Consider the following 25,081-nt stretch of genomic DNA (forward strand, 5'->3'; position numbering starts at 1 on the left):
TGACAGAGCAGAGAGGAGACGACAGCCAGTGAACTCAGCTGGGTTTTTATCACCAGTGACACTTTTCTAAACAAACAGACGTCTCTATTGAAGAAGTTTGACACATTAAAGCGTCGTAAACTTAATGAATGAGGTGGCTTCGCTTTCTTGTGAGAAGTTTTGTTTGTCTGGGAAAGAAGTGAGATGACACTTTCCTTGATTGAGCACAGTTGACAAAAAAAACTGATGGATAATTCAGTTTTGTGATTTGTTTTTGCAGGAGAAGCACAATTTAAATATCAGTTAAAAGTTTTTTTATACCTCTGAAATAAATCTGGAACTTTTCCAATAAATAACTTGGACAAATTCTTCTGTGGATCTATGATCTAAGTTTTTAAGGAACAGGAAGGAATCTTCCTACATAAAGGATCTTTGTCAGCGAGGAGTACAGTACATGGAATTCACATCGTCGCCTCTCATCTGATTCAGTTTCTTTGACCTGTCCCATTTAACCCTCCACCTGATCTTAGCCTCAGACTCTGTCGTCTACACGAGGATTCATCACCACATCGCAGGGTCAGGGGCCAGGGGCTGATAGAGAGGCAGAGGAGCAAGAAATCAGACGGCGAGGACTGACCTGAGGACAGCCGACGGGGAGGTGAAAGGTCGGACAGGCGGGCTGGATTATTGATACGGCCTGTCAGCTGGTATCCTGAGGGACCTGCAGAGGCAGAGGAGAGAGAAAGAGGCGAGGACGCCGGCGGAGACGGGGATCAAGAGGACAAGTGTCAGACGCCATCATGGGCTGCAACATGTGTGTGGTCAAACGTCCAGAGGAGCAGTACAGGATCATGTTCCAGGTAAGAAATCTCAGGATGCTCTTCTGACGAACTGAATGTAGGAAAAGATAAACCATTAAAAGGGCTATAGTTCAACATCTTGGCAAATTGGCCCATTGCTATAATCCCTATAGTCATAGCAGTAGGTTCGTTACCTTTAAATGTTGGTGCAAGCTATTTTTAGAACGGAGGAGCAGAGCCGTGAGCTGCTCAGAGCTACGCTACAGAGGCTCATGGGATTTCTTAGTTTCCCTCATCAGCTATGAGACAGAGTTGTTTTCGAGGTAAATGTAGAGACTGCTTGCCGAAAAACTGTCACTGTCGGCATCGCGCATCTGTGGTTTTGCATGAATTTGCCTCGAAAACAACTCTGTCTCGCAACGTTCCGTTATTATCTCATAGCGTGGTGAATGTGCAGGTCACAACTTGTCCACCAGAGCCTTTTGGAGTTGTTGGATTGTGTATTTGATGAGTTTGATGAGGGAAACCAAGAAATCCCATTAGCCTCCGTAGCGTAGCTCTGAGCAGCTCACGGCTCTGCTCCGCCGTTCCAAAAACAGCTTGCACTGACAATTAAAGGTAATGAACCTACTGCTATGACTATAGCGATTATGGCAATGGGCCAATTTGCCAAAATGTTGAACTATCCCTTTAAGTAAAAAACACAGAGGACAAACGTAGTTAATATAGTTTTAACTGCTGTTGTTTTGGTGGGAGAAATGTAGGTTCAGCTGAGATTGTGTGTGTGTGTGTGTGTGTGTGTGTGTGTGTGTGTGTGTGTGTGTGTGTGTGTGTGTGTGTGTGTGTGTGTGTGTGTGTGTGTGTGTAGAGGAAACTCCAGTGCCATTCATCACTGCTGGTTGGTCTACTTACTCTCTGTAAAGGTCATGGTGTTACTCTGCTGGTTTTTTTTTTAATCCTATGGAGGCTGAAAGTCACAGAGGACTCCGGCTCACACCTCTATGCTTGTTCATGGAAATCAGTGGAATTCAGTGTCTGTGTGTGTGTGTGCATGGTAGATCAGGTTTCCATAAAACAGCTACATTATATTTGCTGTTGTAAGCCATGCCCCCCCCCCTTCTAAAACAACACCTGAAATAACAGATGAACTCAGATTTTTCAGAGGAACTGTCTGTGGTTCTGAATTCTGGTTTGTGCTTTGAGCTGTCCAGGGTGCTGAACTCTGGTCTGACTGCATTGTTACTCACTACACAGTGACTTTTGCACTAAACCACTTTGGTTTGTTCAGTCCTTTCTAATTTTGGGCCAAAAAAAAAAAAAAGATACATTATCTTAGAAAGCTGGGTAACAGAAAGTTGGGTTGGTAGCTCAGTGTTTTGTTTTTCTTATGGTGAAATTATTCATTAACAGGCAGTTTGTTGGTGTTGATATCATGATGATGTCATGAGTAAAGATAAAGTGATTCCCAGCCCCTGAGTAACTGTGCGGCTGCCTTTGAGGCAAAGATGTGACAGTGGCATGACTTGTTAGAAATCACTGTGTCTGTTTGGTAAGGCTCCAGTACAGTAATGAGTTAATGTATAGTGAAATATCCTGGTTTGTGTTAAAGTAACATCTTTGCTGAGTTCAGGAAACCTCTGTCCTCCGTGTCTGTGAAAGGCAGCGGAGCCACAAGGCTCCCATGAGTGTGACCGTGCGAATCTAAGCAGTGAATTCTGAGCAGGGTGTGGAGAAGCAGCGTAGATCCATGTTTATGGAGGAGCAGCAGGCCTGAGCTCCCCCTCCCCCTCTCACACACACACACACACACACACACACACACACACACACACACACTGCTGTCTTGAAAACAGAGGCTTTAGCTCTGCAAGCAGGTGGGACACGGATCTTGGCCCTTCATCGCATAAAAGTAACATTTTTTAAGATGCACATGTCGTATCAGAGTAAAACAGCTGCAGGTGTTTCCTGCTTCACTGATGCAGCCGAAGGTTTGTTACACTGTTGATTGTTCTTATTTAGTCTTTACCTGAGTTGTGCTGCTGATACACACGTCTGTTGTTCCTAGTGTTCTGGTGTTGTATTTCAGCAAATTCATTGTTTTATTTGGTAGCAGTGGCCCTTTAAGAAAGAAAGGAAGTGGGTCACAGGAAGTTACTTTGTCGTTTGTTGCATGTCCTTTCGTTCAATGATATGGCATTATTTGCTGTTTAAGAGTTGTTGTAAATTTGAAGATTTTTGTGGATATTTTGTGCGTAGCTAATTACCTAGCTAGCTATCTAGCTAATTCGCAGATTCGTAGGAGGAGGTGGAAACTATCGCTAGAGACCAAATGAATAAAATGTACCAGGCTGTAAATATGTTTTTTAAGCTGTAAAGTCGGCTATTTTAACATGGCGGTCAATGGAGAGTTGCTCCCTTCTGGAGCCAGCCCCCAGAGGCCGGACGGGAACTGCAGCTTTTTGAACGCGGAAATGGTCTTCACTTGTAGAACTCACAACTCCCCCCTTGATTTTACCTCATACTGGTCCTTTCTCTCAGACGCCATACACACAGATGGCTACCTCTCCCCTAGCAACAGTTATGCAGTTATCGCCTCATTATGCCAAACTGTCTCACTACCACACACACACGCACACACAATGCCCCCTGTTCACCTTGGCTCTGCATGAGAGGATGTCACTATCAGAGTGCGTGTGTGTGTGTGTGTGTGTGTGTGTGTGTGTGTGTGTGTGTGTGTGATTGCTTATCATCTTCTTCAAATCTCATGAGGTCATCAGAATCCATTACAGACCTCATTAATCACACACACACATACACACACACACACATACACCACACACTCACACACACATTGCTGGGCTAATTTTAGACCTGGTATTGTGTATTACTTACAAAATCAATGGAGAAATGTCATTGGATGCGGACGGATGTGGGTTTGTGTGTTTGATCATTTGAAATGAGTTGAAGGAGCATCTGTGTGTGTGTGTGTGTGTGTGTGTGTGTGTGTGTGTGTGTGTGTGTGTGTGTCACGATTCAGAAACTCACAGGTTTTGTGTTACATTTTATTAGGTGGACACAGTAGTGAGTGTGTTTATGTCAATGATCTGTTTTCAGCATTTGTGGTGCACCTAGATTGAGAGGGATGTAGACAGTCCATAATAAGACATCTGTAATGTTTGCTGTTTGTATCAAATCATCTGATGATGAATACAGACATTCACTTAACACACAGAAGGTCTCTTTCATGTACAGATGGATTAAAAAAAATGTTATTACACTGTAGAGATCATTCAGTAAGTTCTGTCAGCCAGTTGTCCCACGCTGGTTCGGCACGTTTGAACGCCTCTCCGGTGGCTTCAGGCTGAGTGAAGCTAAACGGCTGCGGGGAAGCAAAGAAAACCTCAGTGTGTGAAGAGAAAATCAAACGTCAGGAATCAAACCGAGCAAATCAAAGAGAGCTGTGTGTGTGTGTGTGTGTGTGTGTGTGTGTGTGTGTGTGTGTGTGTGTGTGTGTGTGTGTGTGTGTGTGTGTGTGTGTGTGTGTGTCCCGCAGGGTTTACTGGAGCCATACAAGTATAGGCGTGTGTGTGTGTATGTGTGTGTTGAAGCTGGCAGGTGTAGAGATTTATTTCATTTCATTCGATTTCCTCGCTGCTTGGGCCTGTCTGGACTCACACACACACAAACGTACACACACATACACACACATGGCCCCCACACAGGGACACACCTTGTCCTTCTGAACACAAATGTTACATGTCTTCTGTCCATCGATCCTCTTCTCTCTTTCTGTCTGTGATTTTCTCCTCCTTCCTCTCCACTCTCTTCCCTCTCTTCTTGCTGTTTCTTGTTGATTGGGAAACCCACCATTCTCTTATTCTGTCTCTAATCTCACTCTTGTTCCAGGGACATATCCATCTTTCCACCTCTTCATTGTTCTTTCTCCTCTTCCTCTTCCTCATCCCCTCCCCCCTCCAATCTTCATTCTTCCTCTCACCTGGTCTCTCTCTTATTAACGCCGCCTCTCTCTCTCTCCCTATCTCTTTTTAATCTCCCACCACCTCCACTGTCTCTTCTCTCTTTATTCTGCCAGTCTCTCCATCCTTTCACCTCCCCCTCTCTTTCTGTAGTCCATTTTACATTGAGATTTTCTGACACATTTTATATATTTTTTCATCAAAATTTTATTTTACTCTGCTGACTCGGAGCCTTTTTCCTTTGATGTAATGATGATGTAATGGAGGTAAACAAATCTACTTGTTGGAGAAAGTGATAAAAACACTTAACGGTGCGTTCACACCAAACGCGATGGACGCGATGTCATCGCCCGTAACGCGAGTATCGCGCCGCTTGACACATTTGTCACATTTTTCATCATCGCTTCATCGCACTATGATGCAACCCACCTCCCGCTATTTTCTTTCTCTCGTCAACCATGGCTGAGTATGGAAATATTAATAAATATAAATACTTAGGCATTATCCTTTTTATTACGATCGTGGTAAAAGTACGACGTTGTGTCGTAAAGCTCCGGGAAACGGCCATGGATGTATATTATTGATCTGAGGAAAACACACACAGCCCCGGGTTTTTTTTTTTTTTTTTTTTACACAGCCACAGTTCCTCTCTGGAGGAGGGTCTGGTGAGCGAGACCTCAGCCTACAATATAGAACGTCTCTGCTACAGCCACAGTAATCTTCTCCACCATGTTTTGAAATGTGTGTCTGGCGTAACTATGGTAGCTGTGTCGGTGACGTGGATGAATATCAACACTGATTGGATGTCACGGCACAGCGTCACGCAATGTCGCTTGAAAAGTTCAAATTTTTACAGTTATCACTCCTCTGTTGGAACTGTAAGGCTGTTACAAACCACAAGCTTTTGGTTAAAGGTCCAGTGTGTAAAATGGGGGTAAAACCGTGACAACGCTCAGATTCTAGATTACAGCGCTCACTCACCCCGTCAGCAAAGTGACGGTAGCCTCAGAGGCCAAAAAAACTTGTTTACCACGACTGGGACGACTGGGAGTATTTCAGGGGCATGGAGCGCTGAGGTGAAGATCTAAACCATTTTATGATATTTCTGCTGTTTCCTCCTTCTTGTTCTTCATTGGTTTATTTATGAACGCAAAATTGCAGAACACACTCTCTGACTGGCTGGATTTTCCGTTCGGGCTGCCGTACAAACATGGCGGCGCAAGATGGCGACACTCTCTAAAGAAAGACCCTCGCTATATGTATATATACAAGAATAATTATACTGTAAGGCTACGAAAACCAAACAACTTTCATTTTATAGCAATTATATACTTATATATTCATGGGTAGTATAGTCAGATTTTGCCAATAAACCTTGCCAATTATTACACACTGGACCTATAACAGAAAATGTTTTTATCTATTTATTTGTTCATTTTTGGGGTCATGACATTTGAACTGCCTTTGCATAAATGCAGTTCCAGTATGAATGATCAAATATATCTTAACCCGGTGAATCTGAGTTTACAGGTTCCACATTCAGAAAAAATGTAATAAAATCAAGGAAGGGAAAATTACATTGCAAGATATCATAGTATAAAGAGACAAACAATCAGGAGAGCCAGTATTGAAACCTGCTCTAAATAGTGTTTCAGGTTTTTCACATCACTCAGAGTGATAAAAGCAGCAGCAACAGTCAGCAGTCTTCAGTGTGATCTGGGTTTATTCAGAAATTGAATATACTGTAGGAATTCACACCTACAACAATAATTTGTGCAAAACTGGTTTAACAGCTAGATATGTACTGTAGTAATGGTTAGAAGTGGTTTCCTAGGTGGTTTGCTAGGATGACTGTGTGGTGATGACAGCTCATGGTTTGTTCAGCACTGACTGAAGCTTCATTTGAAACATTCCTCAATCCTCAAAAACCTCTGACATTAAATATGTTGAGATGTCTAAAGCTGGTTTATAAAGAAACTGGAGGTTTCTTTATAAACCAATATAAAGTATAATATTTATAAACCAGTATAAAGTATAATATGTGAGTGTATAAACAGACATGAATCAAAAGGAGCTTTTAGCCTCCTCCAGTCCTTCCTGCCTCTCCTCTGTTGTCCTCTCTTTCTTTCATTCTCTCCATTCTCTCGGTTTCTGTCCATTGTCCTCTCTGTTTCTCTTTCTCTCTTCCCTCCCCAGTCGCCCACAACACCCTCCAGTCCCACTCCGTCTCCATCTCCTCACTTTAACGTCAGATATGTGTCAATGGGATGCTGTTGCCGCGGTAACCAGGATCATTAGAGAAGCTGTATTTATGCTTTCTTGCACTGGAGCTGGCAGATCTGCCGTAATGAATGATCGCACGTACACACACACACACACACACACACACACACACACACACACACACACACACACACACACACACACACACACACACACACACACACACACACACACACACACACACACACACACACACACACTCGCACATACACACACACGGACATGAGCAGCTGCTTTAGTAAACGACTTAACTTTGTTGCTGGAATGGCTACAGAGAGGGAGAGAGACGCGACACGCATCATTAACTGAAGTATTTGTTCACTGCAGGGTGAAGCATCAAAACAATTTAGAAAACTAAAGCTCATGCATAAAACTAGAGCTGCTACTAATAACTAGGCAACACAGACACCAGACAGTTGTAAACCTCATCGTGTCTGTGTCATTAGCAAAGCTTAGCTAATGCAACATGAAGAGGAAAACTGCTGTATTGGCTCCAAACCCAGTCATTCAGAAGCTGCAACAGCAAGTATGTTTGTAAGAAACGTAACTGATTGGACAATATTTTATTAAAGGGATAGTTCAACATTTTGGCAAATTGGCCCATTGCCATAATCGCTATAGTCATAGCAGTAGGTTCGTTAACTTTAATTGTCGGTGTAAGCTATTTTTAGAACGGCGGAGCGAAGCAGCAGGCTGCTCAGAGCTACGCTACGGAGGCTAAGGGAATTTCTTGGTTTCCCTCATCAAACTCATCAAATACACAACCCAACAACTCCAAAAGGCTGTCGTGGACAAGTTGTGAGCTGCACAATCACCACGCTATGAGATAATAACGGAACGTTACGAGACGGAGTCGTTTAAGGTGAGGTAAATTCATGCAAAACCGCTGATGCGTGTTGCGTTCAGGGACAGTTTTTCAGCAAGCAGACTCTGTATTTACCCTGTATTTACCTCGAAAACGGCTCTGTTTTGTAACGTTCCATTATTATCTCATAGCGTGGTGATTGTGCAGGTCACAACTTGTCCACGAAAGCGTTTTGGAGTTTTGGGATTTTGTAGGCTATTTGATGAGTTTGATGAGGGAAACCAAGAAATTCCTTTAGCCTCCGTAGCGTAGCTCTGAGCAGCCTGCTGCTTCGCTCCGCCGTTCTAAAAATAGCTTACACCGACAAATAAAGGTAACGAACCTACTGCTATGACTGCAGCGATTATGGCAATGGGCCAATTTGCCAAAAATGTTGAACTATCCCTTCAACACTATGAGGAAATGTTAATGTACCTATTCATAATAACAACACATGCAAATATGTTGATTTTGAATCAGGAAAATGCTCAAAGACATCAAGAGAGTCCAGAGCAACACAGAGTGACCCTGCATTACACTGAAAAAAATGAATCTGAGGCAAAGTAAATTTAACAAAATTTGAAATTGTGATATTAACAATAACTTTGTATATTCACACAAATAAGTCTAGTTTTGAATCAGTTTGAGTAAACAAATTAGGAAAAGTTTTATGTTTTCACAACAAGAATAATACAGTAATGCAAGCCAATCTTCGTATTTTCATAGTTTTAACCAAAAAACCGTCAATTCAATGTCTTTCAATTCAATATCTTTATTGTCCACAATGTGGAAATTTGTCTTTGGCTTCACCACTTACAATACACATAAAACCACATAAAATACAATACAATAACACACAATAAATAGCATAGCAAAGGAGTAAAATAATCAAAGTTGTTATCTTTACTCTTTTCCATTCAACAAAATGCAAATGTAATTTTCAGCGAATCGCCTTGTTGTTTCCACATCCTTACGGGTAGAAAACCGGCATGAGAACAATAGTGACGGACGAGAGTTTTGCTATTTTTCACGTCACTATATCATAGTTTAGACTAATCTGATGTTTGTAAAGTCTATAAAACCTATGATTGGACACTCATTACTATTTCTGTTTGCACATTTTTGTAATTAGTCATGGTTATAGTAAATTGGCAGGGCTAACCGTTACCTGTTTAACTTTAATAATTCAGTGGGTTCCAATTTCATGGCGCAACGCAGGGTGGCACAGCGCGGCACGGCCGGCGCAGTCGTAATTTTGTCCGGCGCAGCACATTTGGTAATTTGGTAGACTGAGGCGTGCCGAGATGGGTGTGGCAGCGCAGCAGGGGGAGGTGTTGACAGATTCAGCTTAGCGCAGTGACAATTTCGTGCCAAAAAGCTCCAGCTCCAACCTGGTCTACTCTCGGCGCAAGGCGAAGTGCAGACGGCGCAGTGGTAGATTGGCTGACCGACGCACACGTCACCAAAACCTCGCAGGCAGGTTTTGTCTCATTTCTCATTCATTTTCAACACAGAAGAAAATAAAGTAATTCATATGAAAACTAACTTTGATAAATCTTAACAACAAAATGAACTTACTGAGATTTTTTTTTCATGTACAAAAACAAAAGAGTAGTTTCAACAATTATTAATCTCGCTTGATCTCAAATTGTGCAAAAAGTTGGGTCGATTTTTAAAAGCCCTTATTTTAATTTCATTATTACTTATTTTTCATTGTATTAAACTGTTTTCTGGTTCAGGTTCAGGATGGGTCCTGGTCTGGATTCATACAGAACCAAAGTCCACAGTGACTTCAGACACTACCTGTTTGTTAATATGTAACCTAATACATCAACACCACCGACATCCACTCCAAGTGATTGATGTTTAACATATGTTCCCTCTCAATATGATCCAGCCAGATGTTATGTCTTGCTTAATGGCACTCAACTGATGATAATGATGAAAATCAAGCCAAAGCACAAACATAGGGGGATATGAATAACATTAATCATTAGAAAACTGCTTTACTAAAAATGCAACAAAAAACAAATTAAATGTGGTCAGTTATGTTTTAATGATGATTAAGAGAATTTTGCATGCTGCATGTTGAACCACCTGCAGGGGAGAGATCTGATGTGCAACCGTTTGGCAGCCTGTGATCACACCATGCACTGAGCAGATGGACACTGTTGATTGTCAAGCAATGCTTCCAACACTCAAGTCCCCGTAACCTCAGCCATAAAATGGAAAGAGCCAGAGCAGCTGTTCTCCCCTCCGTTCTGTCCTTATGCTAAGATAAGCTAAGCTTTCCCCATACTGACCACAGGTCTGTACTGAACAAGCTCCTCCTCGAAAGAGCAAATAACACTGAATGATGATAATAATAATGGCTTACATTTATATAACGCTTTTCCCAACACCCAAAGTGCTTTACAGAAACCACGCCTTAATTTCTGAAGATGTTCAGCTAAATCCTTAAAGGGATAGTTCACCCTAAATTCAAATTTCACTCATTACCTATCTACTCCCCCTCATGTGGACTAAGGGCTGGGAGAAGTTTCAGAGTCCTCCGTGGCTTCTCTGAGTTACAGCGGGGCTCCGTGCAGCACTGCATGTCCATATGACGGTTGCGAACGGAGCTCACTTTTCTTCGTCCAAAAAGACACACCAAAAAACATCCAAATACCTCCATAGTGCTCGACTGTAATGTCCCTCTTGTATTGAAGCCCCAACATGAGGAATTGTTCCGAAAAAAATTAAAAAGGTCTATGTTTTAAGCTTGTTTGTAGTGGAAGCTCCCAGTGTTGCTCTGCCGGAATCTCGCATGAACTGGGTGTCAATGCAAATTGCGCGAGATTTGGACAGACCAGGAAGAGCAGTGCTGGGAGCTTCCCTACAAACAAGCTTATATACTTATTTAATTTTTTTCGGAACAATTTCTCATGTTGGGGCTTCAATACAAGAGGGACATTACAGACGAGCAGTATGGAGGTATTTGGATGTTTTTTGGTGTGTCTTTTTGGACGAAGAAAAGTGAGCTCCATTCGCTACCGTCATATGGACATGCAGTGCTGCACGGAGCCCCGCTGTAACTCAGAGAAACCACAGAGGACTCTGAAACTTCTCCCAGCCCTTAGTCGACATGAGGGTGAGTAGATAATGAGAATGAGAGATGAAATTAAAATTTTGAGTGAACTATCCCTTTAATTTCTGAAGATGTTCAGCTAAATCCTTACCTTGAGCTAACTGCCAGCAGCAAAACAAACAAAACAAAGAACTTGTGGGAAAATTGGGAAAATGTCATCGTTTTGTAATCATTGAAACTTTGAATGTATTCAAATGTAGCCTCAGGTCAGACAGAAAAACGACCCACTGAAATACACCAGAGAAAGATGTGTGCTGATGTTACTACTTGTGTGTTAAGCACCGTAGTCTCTTAAACCCATAACCGTGTTCCTGAAGAGCTCGACCCACAGACGAGGAAAGAACAAATATATTTCTTCCATTACGATAGTCAAACACGCGGTTGGCATGTTAGTCTTTAAGGACTCGTCTGATCTGAGAGTCGTCAGAACCGCTCCAGTCTTAATGAGCTGCCGGCTCATTAGGCCGTCAGCAGCAGAGAGACTCAGGAGAGACAATCAGCTCGTCTGTATTCAGCCGTGGAGCTCAGCTCAGCGCCGGGTGGTAACGCGCTGCACATGCTGCATCCACAGGAGGCCGGAGTGGAGCGCACTGAACTCTGAGTCCAGGGTCAAAGACACGAGGAAACTTGAGCAGATAGACGGCAAAATATAATTCCAGCCAGTTTTAATTAACTGATCACATGATCAAAAGAAAATCACTGAGCTGGGATTGAAAAAAAATTGGAAAACATCAGCCCTGGGCTGTGGGGTACTGTCATCTGCATTTTTATGATTTAATAAAGCAACATATTATTGGGGAAAAAATATTAACAAGTTTTATTGACGATTTTTTTTATTTATTAAAAAAAAAAAAAAACTCTCAAAGTGAAACACTAAAATCTTCTTCTTCTTCTTCTTCTTCTTCTTCTTCTTCTTCTTCTTCTTCTTCTTCTTCTTCTTCCTGTTTTTTTTTTTTTTTTTTTTTTTCCCAAATTGCAATGAATTCATCCTTGAGTCCAAACTTGATTCAGTTTCATCAAGTTGCTACCCAGAAATTGTGTCAGCAATTATTTCTTTTCTTCCATTCATTTATTGTGAATGGTGTGATGGTTTTGTGATGTTTTGTACATGATGGGATGAATTATTTACATCGAGTTCAATAGCCTCAGCTAGAATAACTGCGTAGAATAACTGTGTATATGTAAATACTTATTCAGTAAATGTATTTACAGTATATGTACTTGTATATGTATAGAGGGGGGGGAATGTGTCCACAGACATGATCTTCAACTAAACATTTGCATAAGAATGAGCAAATGCTGTCAGACTCCATTACCTCTGCTCGGCTCAGATCATCAGGCGGCCCCCAGGAGGGAGATGAAGACGTGTATCAGCGTCGCGTTTGTGGTGCAGTTATGAATTTTAAAAACACAAGACGGAGGTAATCTGTGTGTTAGTGTTCTGATCTGTTCATGCATTTAAACTTTAAAGCCAACGCAGCCACGTCTCCACGTCTGTGTGCTATGACATTTGGTTCAAACATGTGATGGGATTCAAGGGACAGAACTCCATTTGGTGATTTTGGAGGTCAAAGGTCAAGGTCATGGTGACCTAATATCTTTCTTCACATTTAGCACAAATGTTCACTGGGACTCAGGGATGAAAAGATTGGATTTTGGTGGTCAAATGTCAACACTGTGACATCAGAAAACAGTATTTAACCATAACTCAAGGTTTCACAGAGCAATTATGGCAAAATGTCCTGAAAGTAGAGGTGGCGGCAGGAGGAGCGCAACCTTTAGAACATCAAGCACCGGAATGAAATGCAATTGAACAAATAAAGCACACAAATAAGATGACAAAACTGAAGCTCTGGAAAGAAAACAAAATTCAAAGTGTGGGAAAATGGAAGCGTAGAAAACCAAACAAACAGGAGTTAAACAGAACCCAGAATTAACAGAACAGACAAAGGAAATTAGCAGGAGAGTCAGGTGTGATTAGACACAGGTGAAACATGTAAGGGCGTGTCAAACAATTATGATAGAGGGAAACTGGACATTTAAAGGGATACGCCAACATTTTTTTTTCTGTATCTTGCCTCACTCCCGAGTCCATGACAAGCAGATAGACACCATCCTTTCGACTGTGCGTGCAGTAACAAGTGAGATCGAGCCATATCGCCCGTAATTAGCTTAGCTCAAACGCTGGAAGTGCATAGGTAGTGTTAGCCTGCCTCCTACCCGAGCCGAAATCAGCAGTCAGAAGCTGATTTCATTTTAGCTCTAAACTCTGTAAATATATCACTTTATCGACATTTCAAACATTCTTAGGTGAGAAAGTAGCCGTTTAGATCAGCAGTGTGTCGTTAATTTGTCTAAATACCAGCTGTTTATAATTTTGTTAGGACGAATTCGGCGCTACTCAAGCTAGCCGTTGTGACCAACGCACTTCCGGTTACTTTCACAAAATGAAACACCTGTTGCCCTTTACATACAGAAAACCATGACGATAGAATTTGTGCTTTTACTTTGAAACAGGAAGCTAACCTACCCTCGATGTATCTAGCTTGAACCAAAAAAAATCGTCTTTGCTTGAACCCTCCATTTTGACCGATCTCGTCCCGTTACCGGCATTTGACCGCTCAAGATGCCTTACCGGAGAGTTTTGTCAACTCTGAGACAAAGATCGGCCCGCCGGTTTCCATTTAGAGTGGCTGAAGAGTTTCTATGATGACTTAGGTGGAGGCAGGCTAACACTACCCATACACTTCCAGTGTTTGAGCTAAGCTAATTACGGGCGATACGGCTCTATCCCTTGTTACTGCACGCACAGTCGAAAGGATGGTGTCTATCTGCTTGTCATGGACTCGGGAGTGAGGCAAGACACGAAAAAAAAAGGTTGGCATATCTCTTTAATGACAACAAGTAAAACACCCTGAGACAGATTTTTTAATTATTTCTGGTCTAATAGTACAGTCAAACTTGGTGACTAACGCAATTAATTTGAAGACAGAGAATTTCTGAAAAACAGGAATTAACAAGCACCATATTTTTCATTATTCCTCCCTTCAGGAGATAAATCTAATATTCTAAAATGAATTCATGGACAACAGTTAATATTCTGCGTTTAACTGCTCATTATAGCACAGACACAGACGTGATGCAGGGCAGTAAACACTGATCTGGAGCTGCCGGCTCCCTTGTGAGTGTATAAATGTAAAGTTAATGAAAATAATGATTTTTATGTTCTGAAGCTATAACAGCAGTGATACATGTTTATGCGCAGGCAGTTCAGGAACAAGCCGTGTGGATTTACATAATAAGCACATGATGGAGAAGAAACCATGGAATAAATGGGGCCTGTGATATGAGTCTGTGTGCAGCTCGTACAGCAGGGAGCTAATAACACAGTTTAAATGATTTACAGCTTTATATTTACACAGTTTGTTTGCTTCTTCTAAAAATGAAAAGGTAATCAGTTGTGTGTTGAAAAGGCCAGAAATAACTCGAGCTGAATGTGTGGAGTTGAATCTGAATGGTGCAGCTGCCTCATAGACAAACTGTTCAAAATACATGTCTTTAGAGTCATTGTGGATACCTGAACAAACCTTTTCTCCTCTTCCTGAATAAAACAGAAGTAAACAGAATTAAATGTATGTTGTTTCAACCTGGTTCCATGTCAGTTCATGTCCAAATTCACAAAATATATTATACTGTATTAATTATGCACGTGCAGAAGTGGTCATGAGTGGGACATGAACAAGGGTTTGACTGCTTTGTTGTGACATCACAAAGTTACCGATGGCTTGTTTCAATGCTCAGTTGTTGAATACACGATGTGTGTATTTCTTTTCTTTTTTTTTAAGTATATTTTTCGGCTTTTTGCCTTTATTTGAAAGTGATGACAGTAGAGATAGACAGGAAATGGGGAGGCAGAGAGGGGGAATGACACGCAGGAAAGGTCTGCCCGACGCAGGATTCGAACCGGGGACGCCTGCGGCGAGGACTGTAGCCTCGACATGGGGCGGCCGCTCTACCCACTGCGCCACGCACCGCCCCCGATGTGTGTATTTCTCTGTGGACTGAGGTTCTGATACTTTCAGAGTATTAATATAGAACAGGGATGGGCAAACTTTTTTAATGAATGAATGAATGAATTTTTTTAATGAATGAAAATAATCCGTCACCCTAATTGATTTAAATTGTCTTCTATTGTTGAATTCACAGCCTTGGTAAACTTGGTTATTAAAAAAAGTAGCATGTAACACTAGCGCACCGCTTTTCATTGAAATAATGTTACAAAAAAAAACAACTGATTTACAGCTTGTTGTTTATAAAGCTGCTGTTCTGTACTAATTTATGTGCGTGAGCTGTCTGTCAGTGAATACAGATTGTTGCAAAGCATTTCCCTCCTCCTGTGATTTTAGCTATGATTGGAAAAATATGAATGACGTCATCAGCGAATAGTTGACGTCAACTCGACTTTCATAACATTAGAGTTGACTTTAAAAAATCTGAAGTCATGCAACCCCTACTTTGTACCAATATTTGACGGGTCGGATTAAAAGAACCTAGCTGCTTTATAATCACAGTACACATGGACATCTACCTTTATACTGTATCAAGCTTTAATACAAATATCTACTTTTATACCGTATGTAGCTTTAACACAAACTTCTACCTTCTACCTTCATACCATACGGAGCTTTAATACAAATATCTACTTTTATACCGTATATAGCTTTAACACAAACATCTAACTTCTACCTTTATACCATACGGAGCTATACAAATATCTACCTTTATACTATTTGGAGCTTTAATACATCTACCTTTATACTGTATGGAGCTTTAAAGCAGAAAACAAAGCAGATGAGATCATTTGTAAGAACTTACAGTTTGAGCCACAGCCAGTTATAGATTCATGTGAGAAACAGAGAGATATTACAGATATTTTTGTGGCGTAAACAAGTAACAACTCACATCTCATGAACAACCTGAACACCATCAAAACATAACCAAGTGGTTTTAGGTGACTAAACATACCATTTGTAGTTTTAGGAGCAGATCTCTGTCTGAAGATGAGTTGTTTGACTGTTGGTTTAGAGCTGCATCAGGAAACCAGGAAGGTTTACTGTGGATTAAATGTTGGTTTGACTGATTGTTGGCTGGGGGAGGGGTGATGGGATACGGGGGCTACAATCAGGCATTGTGGTGGTGGTGGTGGGATTCATCATGTTTGACTTTAATGTCCATGTTCAATAAAAACACTGTACATAAGTCATTATGTGAATATCTATTTATATATTCAAGAAACTGTTAAGAAGAGTTCAGATTTAATGTCCTGACACATTTGTCCTCTCACTGTTTCCTCCAGGTTTGGGTTTAGTGGGTTTTTTCTTATGCAAACTATGGACATTTACAATGAAATATCTATATATGTACTTGTTGCAGTCATAATTATGATTATTCGTGTTACATTAAATTGCATCTTTTTTTGTCCCATTATCAACACCGCTCAATAGCATAATGTTCTCAAAGAGGCCTTTATATGTTGGTGAGGAAATTACTGCAAATACACTGGGAATCTGTGTCAGAGTGAGACCTCTTTAATCTCAGTAGCATTTTTTATTCTTAAAGGGACAATGAGGAGTCTCATATTAATGTGGATGAATCTATGTTACCCACACTTGGTCCATTTTCAATAAATATATAGTTTTGTCTTTATCGTTATTTTGTTATTATTATTTAAAGGGACAACGAGGAGTTTTGGAAAAGCGAAGCGTTTTCACACTACATTTATGAGCCTCCGCGCGCACCGTAAAATTCTTTTGACCGGCGCAAGACAGACTCATGTTTTCATTCATCAAGAATTAAAGTCAGAGGTTCAAAGTGGTTCACATACCGTCGTAGTTCTGACCATAAACGGCGATTCAGCTGCGTTATTCTCATGACTCGTTGCGAAACCGAAAGTAAAAAACGCTGGTCGGCTCGACCAGCATCTCCGCCACCACTAATAATAACAAAATAACGATAGAGACAGAACGATATATTTATCGAAAATGGGCCCATTAACAAGTGTGGGTAGCGGAGATTCATCCACATTAACGTGAGACTTTTTTATAACCGAATAGAAACTCCTCGTTGTCCCTTTAATGGTCGACTCGCTGCCCTGCGGGTCATGAGAATAACGTTGCAGAATCGCCGTTTATGGTCGGAACTACGACGGTATCTGATCGTCTTCGAACCTCCGACTTTCATTCTTGATCAATGAAAACATTCTTGGCAAATGTTTTTGCTTTTGTCCGTCTTGCGTCTGTCCAAGAATTTCACCGTGCGCTCGGAGGCTCATGGGAAATGTAGTGTGAAAACACTTTGCTTTCCAAAACTCCTCGTTGTCCCTTTAATATATAAAATTTTCCTTTTTTTTTCTCAATATTTCAGACAGACAGTAGACAAGCCCATACTGTCTATCCCCTGACACTGAATACGCAGCATGAGGCAGGGGTTAGACGGTACCCTCTCTCCTCCACAGTGAGCCGCCTCCTGTCTCTCTGTAGTCTTCAGTAATCATCAGGTCTGTTCCCTGCTTCAATCCTCAGCTTGACTTCCATTAAACTGAGAGTCCAGAGGATTGATGGAGGTGAGAGGTGAGAGGAGAGAGAGAGACACACACAGACTCAAAGTAGAAATCTCTTTGGAATGGCCGAGACTGTCCTCTTCTCTGCTTTCCACTTTCATCCGCATCTGATGCTTTACATTTTCACCTCTATCTCCTCCTAGCTTTTATCCATTGTTTTCAACCTCATCTCTTCTTTCTTCTTGTGACCGCTCCCTGTCTCCTCCTTCAGCTCTCCCCCTCCCTCCCTTGGGCATGATTATAGCATCGCTGCTCTCCCCTCAGCATGCTGGGAATGAAAAATGGATCCTTCGTTCCATCTCTTTCTCCTTAATGTGTGTGTGTGTGTGTGTGTTCAGGGACCGGAGGGAGTGGGTGGGTGAAAGAGATGAATGTCAGGGAAAAGTGTGTTGATATAGAACTGTGCGTTGATGTAGAACTTCTTCTCTGTGTGTGTGTGTACGTGTGTGTGTATGTGTGTGTTGATAGATGTGGTGGAAGTGCGTGTTGATGGAATCGGTAAATAGTTAATGAGCAGGGAGGAGAAGCGTGTTGGGGCCCCAGGAGGTGGAGATATCGATGGAGGCTCCGATGCTCTGAACACATGGCAACAACGAAACAGTACAATAAAACTAATCACCATCAGCTCCATATGTTCACGTTCACGTGTGTCAGTGATGGGAGCGGTTAAAAGCTGCAGCTTCAATGAAAAACCCCCGGTGGAGCTGAGAGCTGGAGGCACCACCTTCTGTTTCTGTCCATCAGTCTCACCCTGAGCTGGAGATGGCAACATCCTCCTGTTGGTCCACACTGAACCATCTCAACAACAAGTGGATGTGTTGCCGTTCATTTTGTGGCAGACGTTGATGATCCTCAGAGGATGAACCTGAACAACTAAAGTGACGTTACAGGTTACATCAAGAGCCAGCGTTATTGGACTAGTGTCTCCATTAGTATGTGTGGAGTCACGAGTCAGAGCATCCAACCTTCATGAATGACGGAAGAAAGAAAGAAAGAAACAAAAGAAACAAAGAAGGAAACAAACAAAAGAAAGAATGAAAGAAAGAAAGATAAGAAAGAAAGAAAAAAAGACTGTTACAATTGAGTCAGAGCATCTAACCTACATAAATTACGAAAGAAAGAAAGAAAAAAACAAACAAAAGAAAGGAAGAAAGAACGAGAAAAAGAAAGAAACAAAAGAAAGAACGAGAAAAGGAAAGAAACAAAAGGAAGAAAGAAAGAAAGAAGGCCGTTACAACTGAGTCAGAGCATCCAACCTACATGAATGACGAAAGAAATAAAGAAAGATAAGAAAAGAAAGAAAAAAAGACCGTTACAATTGAGTCAGAGCATCCAACCTACATAAATGACGAAAGAAAGAAAGAAATAAATAAAAGAAAGGAAGAAAGAACGAGAAAAAGAAAGAAACAAAAGAAAGAACGAGAAAAAGAAAGAAACAGAAGGAAGAAAGAAAGAAGACCATTACAACTGAGTCAGAGCATCCAACCTACATGAATGACGAAAGAAAGAAAGAAAGAAAGAAAGAAAGAAAGAAAGAAAGAGAGATAAGAAAAGAAAGTAAGAAGACCGTTACAATTGAGTCAGAGCATCCAACCTACATGAATGACGAAAGAAAGAAAGAAACAAAAGAAAGGAAGAAAGAACGAGAAAATGAAAGAAAACAAACAAACAAACAAAAGAAAGAAAGAAACAAACAAAAGAAAGAAAGAAAGAAAAAAAGAAAAAAAGAAAAAAAGAAAGAAAGAAAGAAAGAAAAAAAGAAAGAAAGAAAGAAAGAAAGAAAGACTGTTACAACTGGTTACGACTGCCCCCATCAGGGCATTATTTTAGGCTCAGGTTGGGTAATGGTGATGGTCATAAAAGAAAATGTTTCCTGGTTCATTGACTGATTTAATTTCATCCTGTTCTCTCTGTGGATCAGAGCTCAGGTTGTTCCTCCTCCGAGTCCAGGAGCATAATGAGGGCGGGGTGTGATGACTCTGGTTGAACAATCAATACTCCTCCAGTAATGAGGGGTAATGAAGTCTCAGCTCAAACGCCCATAATTTTAAACCCAAGGCAAACTGTTACCTAACCTGCATCATCACATATAAACAGCTGGCTGTGCTATGTAGGAGCTGTTGAGGCCTTCCAGTTAAAACATACAATAATCCGCTCATACTGGAATAAAACACAGAAGGCCCTTGACTCCCATTATTTCAAATATTTGTTTTATCTCTTTATCTCAAGGGGATAATGCTTAAGATAATAACAAGGGAAAGCAATTTTTGTTATCCTGAGATAACAAGATAATTATCCTGTTACTTCAAGCCTGTTTTCTCTTTATATTTACTCTAGTAATTAAATCACATGTGCCAAGCCAGGATGCAAATGTCAGGTTCTTGTGCTGTGAACAGAAAATGTCACAGCTGCACATTGATCAGCGCATTGGAAAATATTTTAATTAAATGTTATCTCAGGAAAACAAGCTTTCTTATCCAGAGATAACAGGATAAAAAAAACATTTTAGCGAGCATGGCCTTTATCAGCTTCCGTACGATTCGCCCCGTACCGTCAAACACAAAGCTCCAAGAGGTGAGAGCCTGACACCAGCTCCGTAGTGTGAGCGATATCAGCATTACGTCCAACAAAAGAGGACAGTCAGCTCTTCTCTGCTGCTCGGTTATTAATTTCACACTTCACTTAGCTGTGATTTCTGTCGGGCTAATGTGACGGAGCTCTGTTGGGACGCTTATTGTTACCGTCCCCACGTATACACGCCAGTATAATGAGCCAGAGCGCAGCGGGGAGCTGGGAATGCTGTAATTATCACGCACTGGAAAAAACACACACACACACACATGCACAGACAATCCACACAAACACAATGATACTGGTATAGTGAATATTAAAACCAGTGCCAACCATTACTCCATCTATCTGCCATCCCATTATCTGCTCACAGATGCGCACAGTTAAATCCACAGCCGCTAACAGAGTGAGCATCAAGGTTATTAGCATCAATTAAACCTGAGTCAGAGATGGCTGTAAAACACCACATCAAGTGTGATTAAAAACAGAATAAAAGAGATCAAATGGAACCAATTCAGTTTTTTTTATGTTGTGTAACGTGTGTTGTTTCCTGTATTTACTGAAGTGTTACTTATTTACATGCAGAAAATGCGTCATGTCAAGGGTTATCGAAAGTGTCTGTGTTTTTCCTCTGTTCTTTGTGGAGTTACATTTCTACAGCAAAGACTCATGTAGCGTATACATAATATTCACATGTACATTTAGAAAAAAATATACATGAAACCAATTATAAATTTGAATGATTCCATGTATTGATACATATCCAGTCCCTATTTCCAGTGAGCTCTGTAGACACATTTAATAAAATTAAGTGGAGAAAGAAAAAACTATATATCAATCCCCAATCCTATCAGTATGTCTTGGTATAATATACAGTCTATCTATCTTATTATCTTATCTTATCTTATCTATCTTTCAGATTTTAATAAATGAATACATAACCTTAACATATATGGTGACAACAGGTTAAACCATCTTTAACCATCTTAATCTATTTATTTATATATTTTTTGGGCTTTTTTGGCCTTTAATGGATAGGACAGTTGAGAGTGAGACAGGAAATGGGAGGCAGAGAGGAATGGAATGACACGCAGGATAAGGCCATGCGACGAGGGATTCGAACCGGGGTCGCCTGCAGTGAGGACTATAGCCTCAACACATGGGGCGGGTGCTACCAACTGAGCTAAACACCGCCCCTTCAAGGATTCATGTTGATGACAATGCATTTGCACAGTAACACCGTGCTGTGGTTTAAAGGTGTGCTAAACTTGAAGTTAATTTGAAGTCTGGCCCAGAAAAACATCTGATTGGCTCAGCTGTTTCTCAACCAGGGAGAAGAGATGAACCAAACCAGAGCAGCCGAGGAACGAGAGCATGTGGGCAGAAGTTCAGAACAACCAAGTGAAGCAGTTCTCCATAAACTCAACAATACACCCTGCCAGTCGCCCTGCACAGGCCATGTAATGCATAACAATCACCTCTGAAACAAAGGCAGGGAGGGGAGGGGGTGTTGTTCAACAGAGTGTGTGTTTGTGTGCATCTATTCAAGTATTCATGAGGATGTGTGAGCGTGTGTGTATATGTGTGTGTGTGTGTGTGTGTGTGTGTGTGTGTGTGTGTGTGTGTCTTACCTTGAAATGGCAGGTTCAGAGGCCACCTGTCTTCAGGCATTTGACGAGTGTGTGTCTGCAGACGTTAACCTGTTTGAAAAGCTAGTAACAAAGGCACACACACACACACACACACACACACACACACACACACACACACACACACACACACACACACACACACACACACACACACACACACACACACACACACACACACAGTAGTTTTATCATGGCAGTACAGACGCATGTTCAGTAGAAACACTCTCACAAGTAATTACCTCCATGTTCATTTCTGAGCAGGTGTTTCCTTCACACCGGCCCCAGAGTGATGCCTGCACTCACTCTGTTCTGCTTACAGCTATATTACTTATGCTAATGTGTGCCGCCGGTGGCTCGTTGCATGTGAGCTCGTTACGAGCTGTTGATTGAGGTGGGAGTGAACCAGGGGGGCAGAGACTTCCCTGTGAATTGGCATCTGTTCTTCCCTACACTGTGTGCCCTTGAGCAAACCTCTCAGACATGCCCGTAACAGTAAGGAGAACTACAAGGAAGCGCTAATTATGTTTCTGACCACAGTTTGGACTTGGGCAACTACTTCTGACATGTTGGCCCTGTTTCCATCTAGCAGAAACAGTCACAGAGCAAGCGAGCGAGTGAGCTCTGAAATCTAGAATCAGAACGCTAGATGACAGTTTTACCCCCATTTTACACACTGGACCTTTAAGCTGCTAAATGCTCCACTATGTTCACCCTCTGGGAAACAGGGACGGACTGGCCATAGGGCAATATGGGTAAATGCCACTAAGGCCACGTAATGACGTGTAAAGATGCAGCCGTGCTGATGTGGCTACATTAAAAAAAAAAAAAAGGTTGGTCGCAGCCAACTCTAAAAGACAGAACACACAGTAAGAAATGGTGGTAAGGGCAGCGTGCCCTATGATAAAGATCTCTAGTCCATTCTGGGTTTGAATCCTGCTATTGGAGATCTATAGCCTGGCTAACACCAGACCTCATCTCAATGTAGATTGAGATTCGGTCTGGAAACCACCCGTTCATTTTTTCGTATTTGAGGCGTGGTTTATAAAAGCCCAGAGCTGTTTATATTGGGCGCTACGAATCTCTATCAAATGCGTCTGTATAGGTATCAATCATACCCGATGACATATGTAGAGCGACAGACATCCAATGAGGAAAAAATGTTGCTCTTTTTTCAAAATAAACTTGCAGTCTAAACTACTTAAAACACTTTCTAACGCTGCATCAAAAGGTAAAGCGTCTGCCACCATGTTGGATCGACAAGCTATCAGCAAAGTAGCCTCGGTGTGTTGTCATCGTCTTGCTGCCTCACTCTGCAGTACGACGAGATATAGAAGATCTTTGTACCTTCAGCCATGAGGCTTTTTAATTCTTCTGCAATGAGCTGGCAGACAAATTAATTTCCCTTTGGGGATTATAAATTCGTATTCGTATTCTACTGCTTTTCCCAACACTACTCAGGACCTTGAGGGGTACAGTCCAAAAAACACACTCACTAGTCCCACGAGTCTTTTGCTTCGATGTCAACAAGCTGTTAGGAAAGGAAAGGAAGCGGTTCAATGATTTGGTTGTACCAGACTGTTGTGGTGAAGAAGGAGCTGAGCTGGAAGGCAAAGCTCTTCATTTACCAGTCGTTCTAACACTCATATGGCCATGAGCTTTGGGCAGTGACCAGAAGAATTAGATCTCAGACACAAACTGCTGAAATGACTTCCCTTTGCATTGTGGCTGCTGCAATGCTGCAGCCTTGGAGGTGAATTGAGGAGCGGCTGCTCCTCTGTCTGGTTAGAGCATCTGGTTAGGACGCCATGTGTCTTTCTAGGATTGTATATCCCATGAGGCATGGTGGCTCGACTCGAGAATATTGCTGGAGAGAGGTACGTCTGGAAAAAACGGCTTAACCTGCTGCCAATGTGACCACGCATCAAATTAGCAGAAGTGGGTGGATGGTCCAGACATGAGGCTCCATGAAATCTGGCTGCCTGCTTCAGCTGGACACACTGAAATGTGTGTTTTTTATTTATTTATTTTTTTGGCATTGTGCCTTCAAATATTTTTTCGTCGTGTTTTTCTTTCAATCTAATGTCAATTTTACTTTTTAAAATTGGGTTCAGTATGTTGCCAATAAATAGAAGTGGAAAGTGAAAACCTCTGTGGGGTGTCCATCTTCTGGGCTTTTAAAAATGCCATCTCTGCTGAGACAAACTGCAAAGGGCAAACTAGGCACCGTACACCGGGATTGTGAACGGAACGTGCTGTATTAAAGGGATAGTAGCATTTTTTTAAAGTGGGGTTGTATGATCTACAAATAGCCCCTTGTGAACAGACCCAAAGAAACGGCCTATTTTCACGGCCTAAAAGAGGTTTTACCTGAAAAAAAAATACACGGTTTCATTGTTCGCTATAATATAATTTTTTCCAGCCCTTCAAAGTGCAGGAAAAACGCTGTTTTTATTTGGACAATGGAACTGTGTATTTTTTTTCAGGTAAAACCTCTTTTAGGCCGCGAAAATAGGCCGTTTCTTTGGGTCTGTTCACAACACTGTATGTTGTAAATCTCTGGGCAGGGCTATGGGCTGGCGTTGCTAACGGGAGGAGTGCAGAGAGTCTTCTACTGCAATTAAAGTACTTAGGGGCTATTTGTAGATCATACAACCCCACTTTTAAAAAAAATGCTACTATCCCTTTAACCATGCTTTTTGTCAAACAGATATTCTCCTCTGTGATTTCACTCCAACCTCAGTAACACCATCCGTCTCTGTCTCTCTCTGTCTCTCATTAGCAGAAAGGCTGGAGTAACTCCCTGCGGCCGATGGACAGACATGGCAATGTAAAGGTAAGACACATGTGGAAGTCATTCAGCGATGACTGACTTCTCTCCTCCTCCTCCTCCTTCTCCTCCTCACTCTCCTGACTCTCCTGTCCTACATCCCTCCCCCCCCCCCCCCCCCCCCCCCCCCCATCAGTCATCTCTAACAAGGTCCCACTCTCGTACAGTTAATGATCGATGGAGAACATTTCCTCCCACACCGTCTCCTTCTCGCACTTTAAGCTCTGATTTATGTGAGGACGGTTTGATAAGTGTTGGCAGAAACATTCAGATTCTTTTTCATTTATTCACATTCACATCACTTTGATCACTTTGATCAAAGCCGATCACACTTTATCATATGAGCAAAAATAAAACACTCCAGCGTTTTCAGCCTGAACACAAACTTTTTTTTTTTAAAGT

General features: G+C 41.6%; 1 protein-coding gene across 1 annotated transcript in view; it reads left to right on the forward strand.

Annotated features, from left to right (window-relative positions):
• Window positions 1-779: 779 nt before the first annotated feature.
• LOC310988228 (PDZ domain-containing protein 4-like) overlaps window positions 780-25,081 on the forward strand; it is a gene marked incomplete at its 5' end in the record, with an annotated part of 54,283 nt that continues 29,981 nt past the window's right edge. Inside the window, 2 exons of the mRNA XM_083974744.1 lie at window positions 780-839; window positions 24,632-24,685. Coding sequence (XP_083830870.1) covers window positions 780-839; window positions 24,632-24,685 — 114 coding nt within the window. The remainder of the gene's footprint in view (window positions 840-24,631; window positions 24,686-25,081) is intronic.

The sequence above is a fragment of the Trachurus trachurus genome (genome assembly GCF_905171665.1).
Source record: "Trachurus trachurus genome assembly, chromosome: 7".
Taxonomy (NCBI): Eukaryota; Metazoa; Chordata; class Actinopteri; order Carangiformes; family Carangidae; genus Trachurus; species Trachurus trachurus.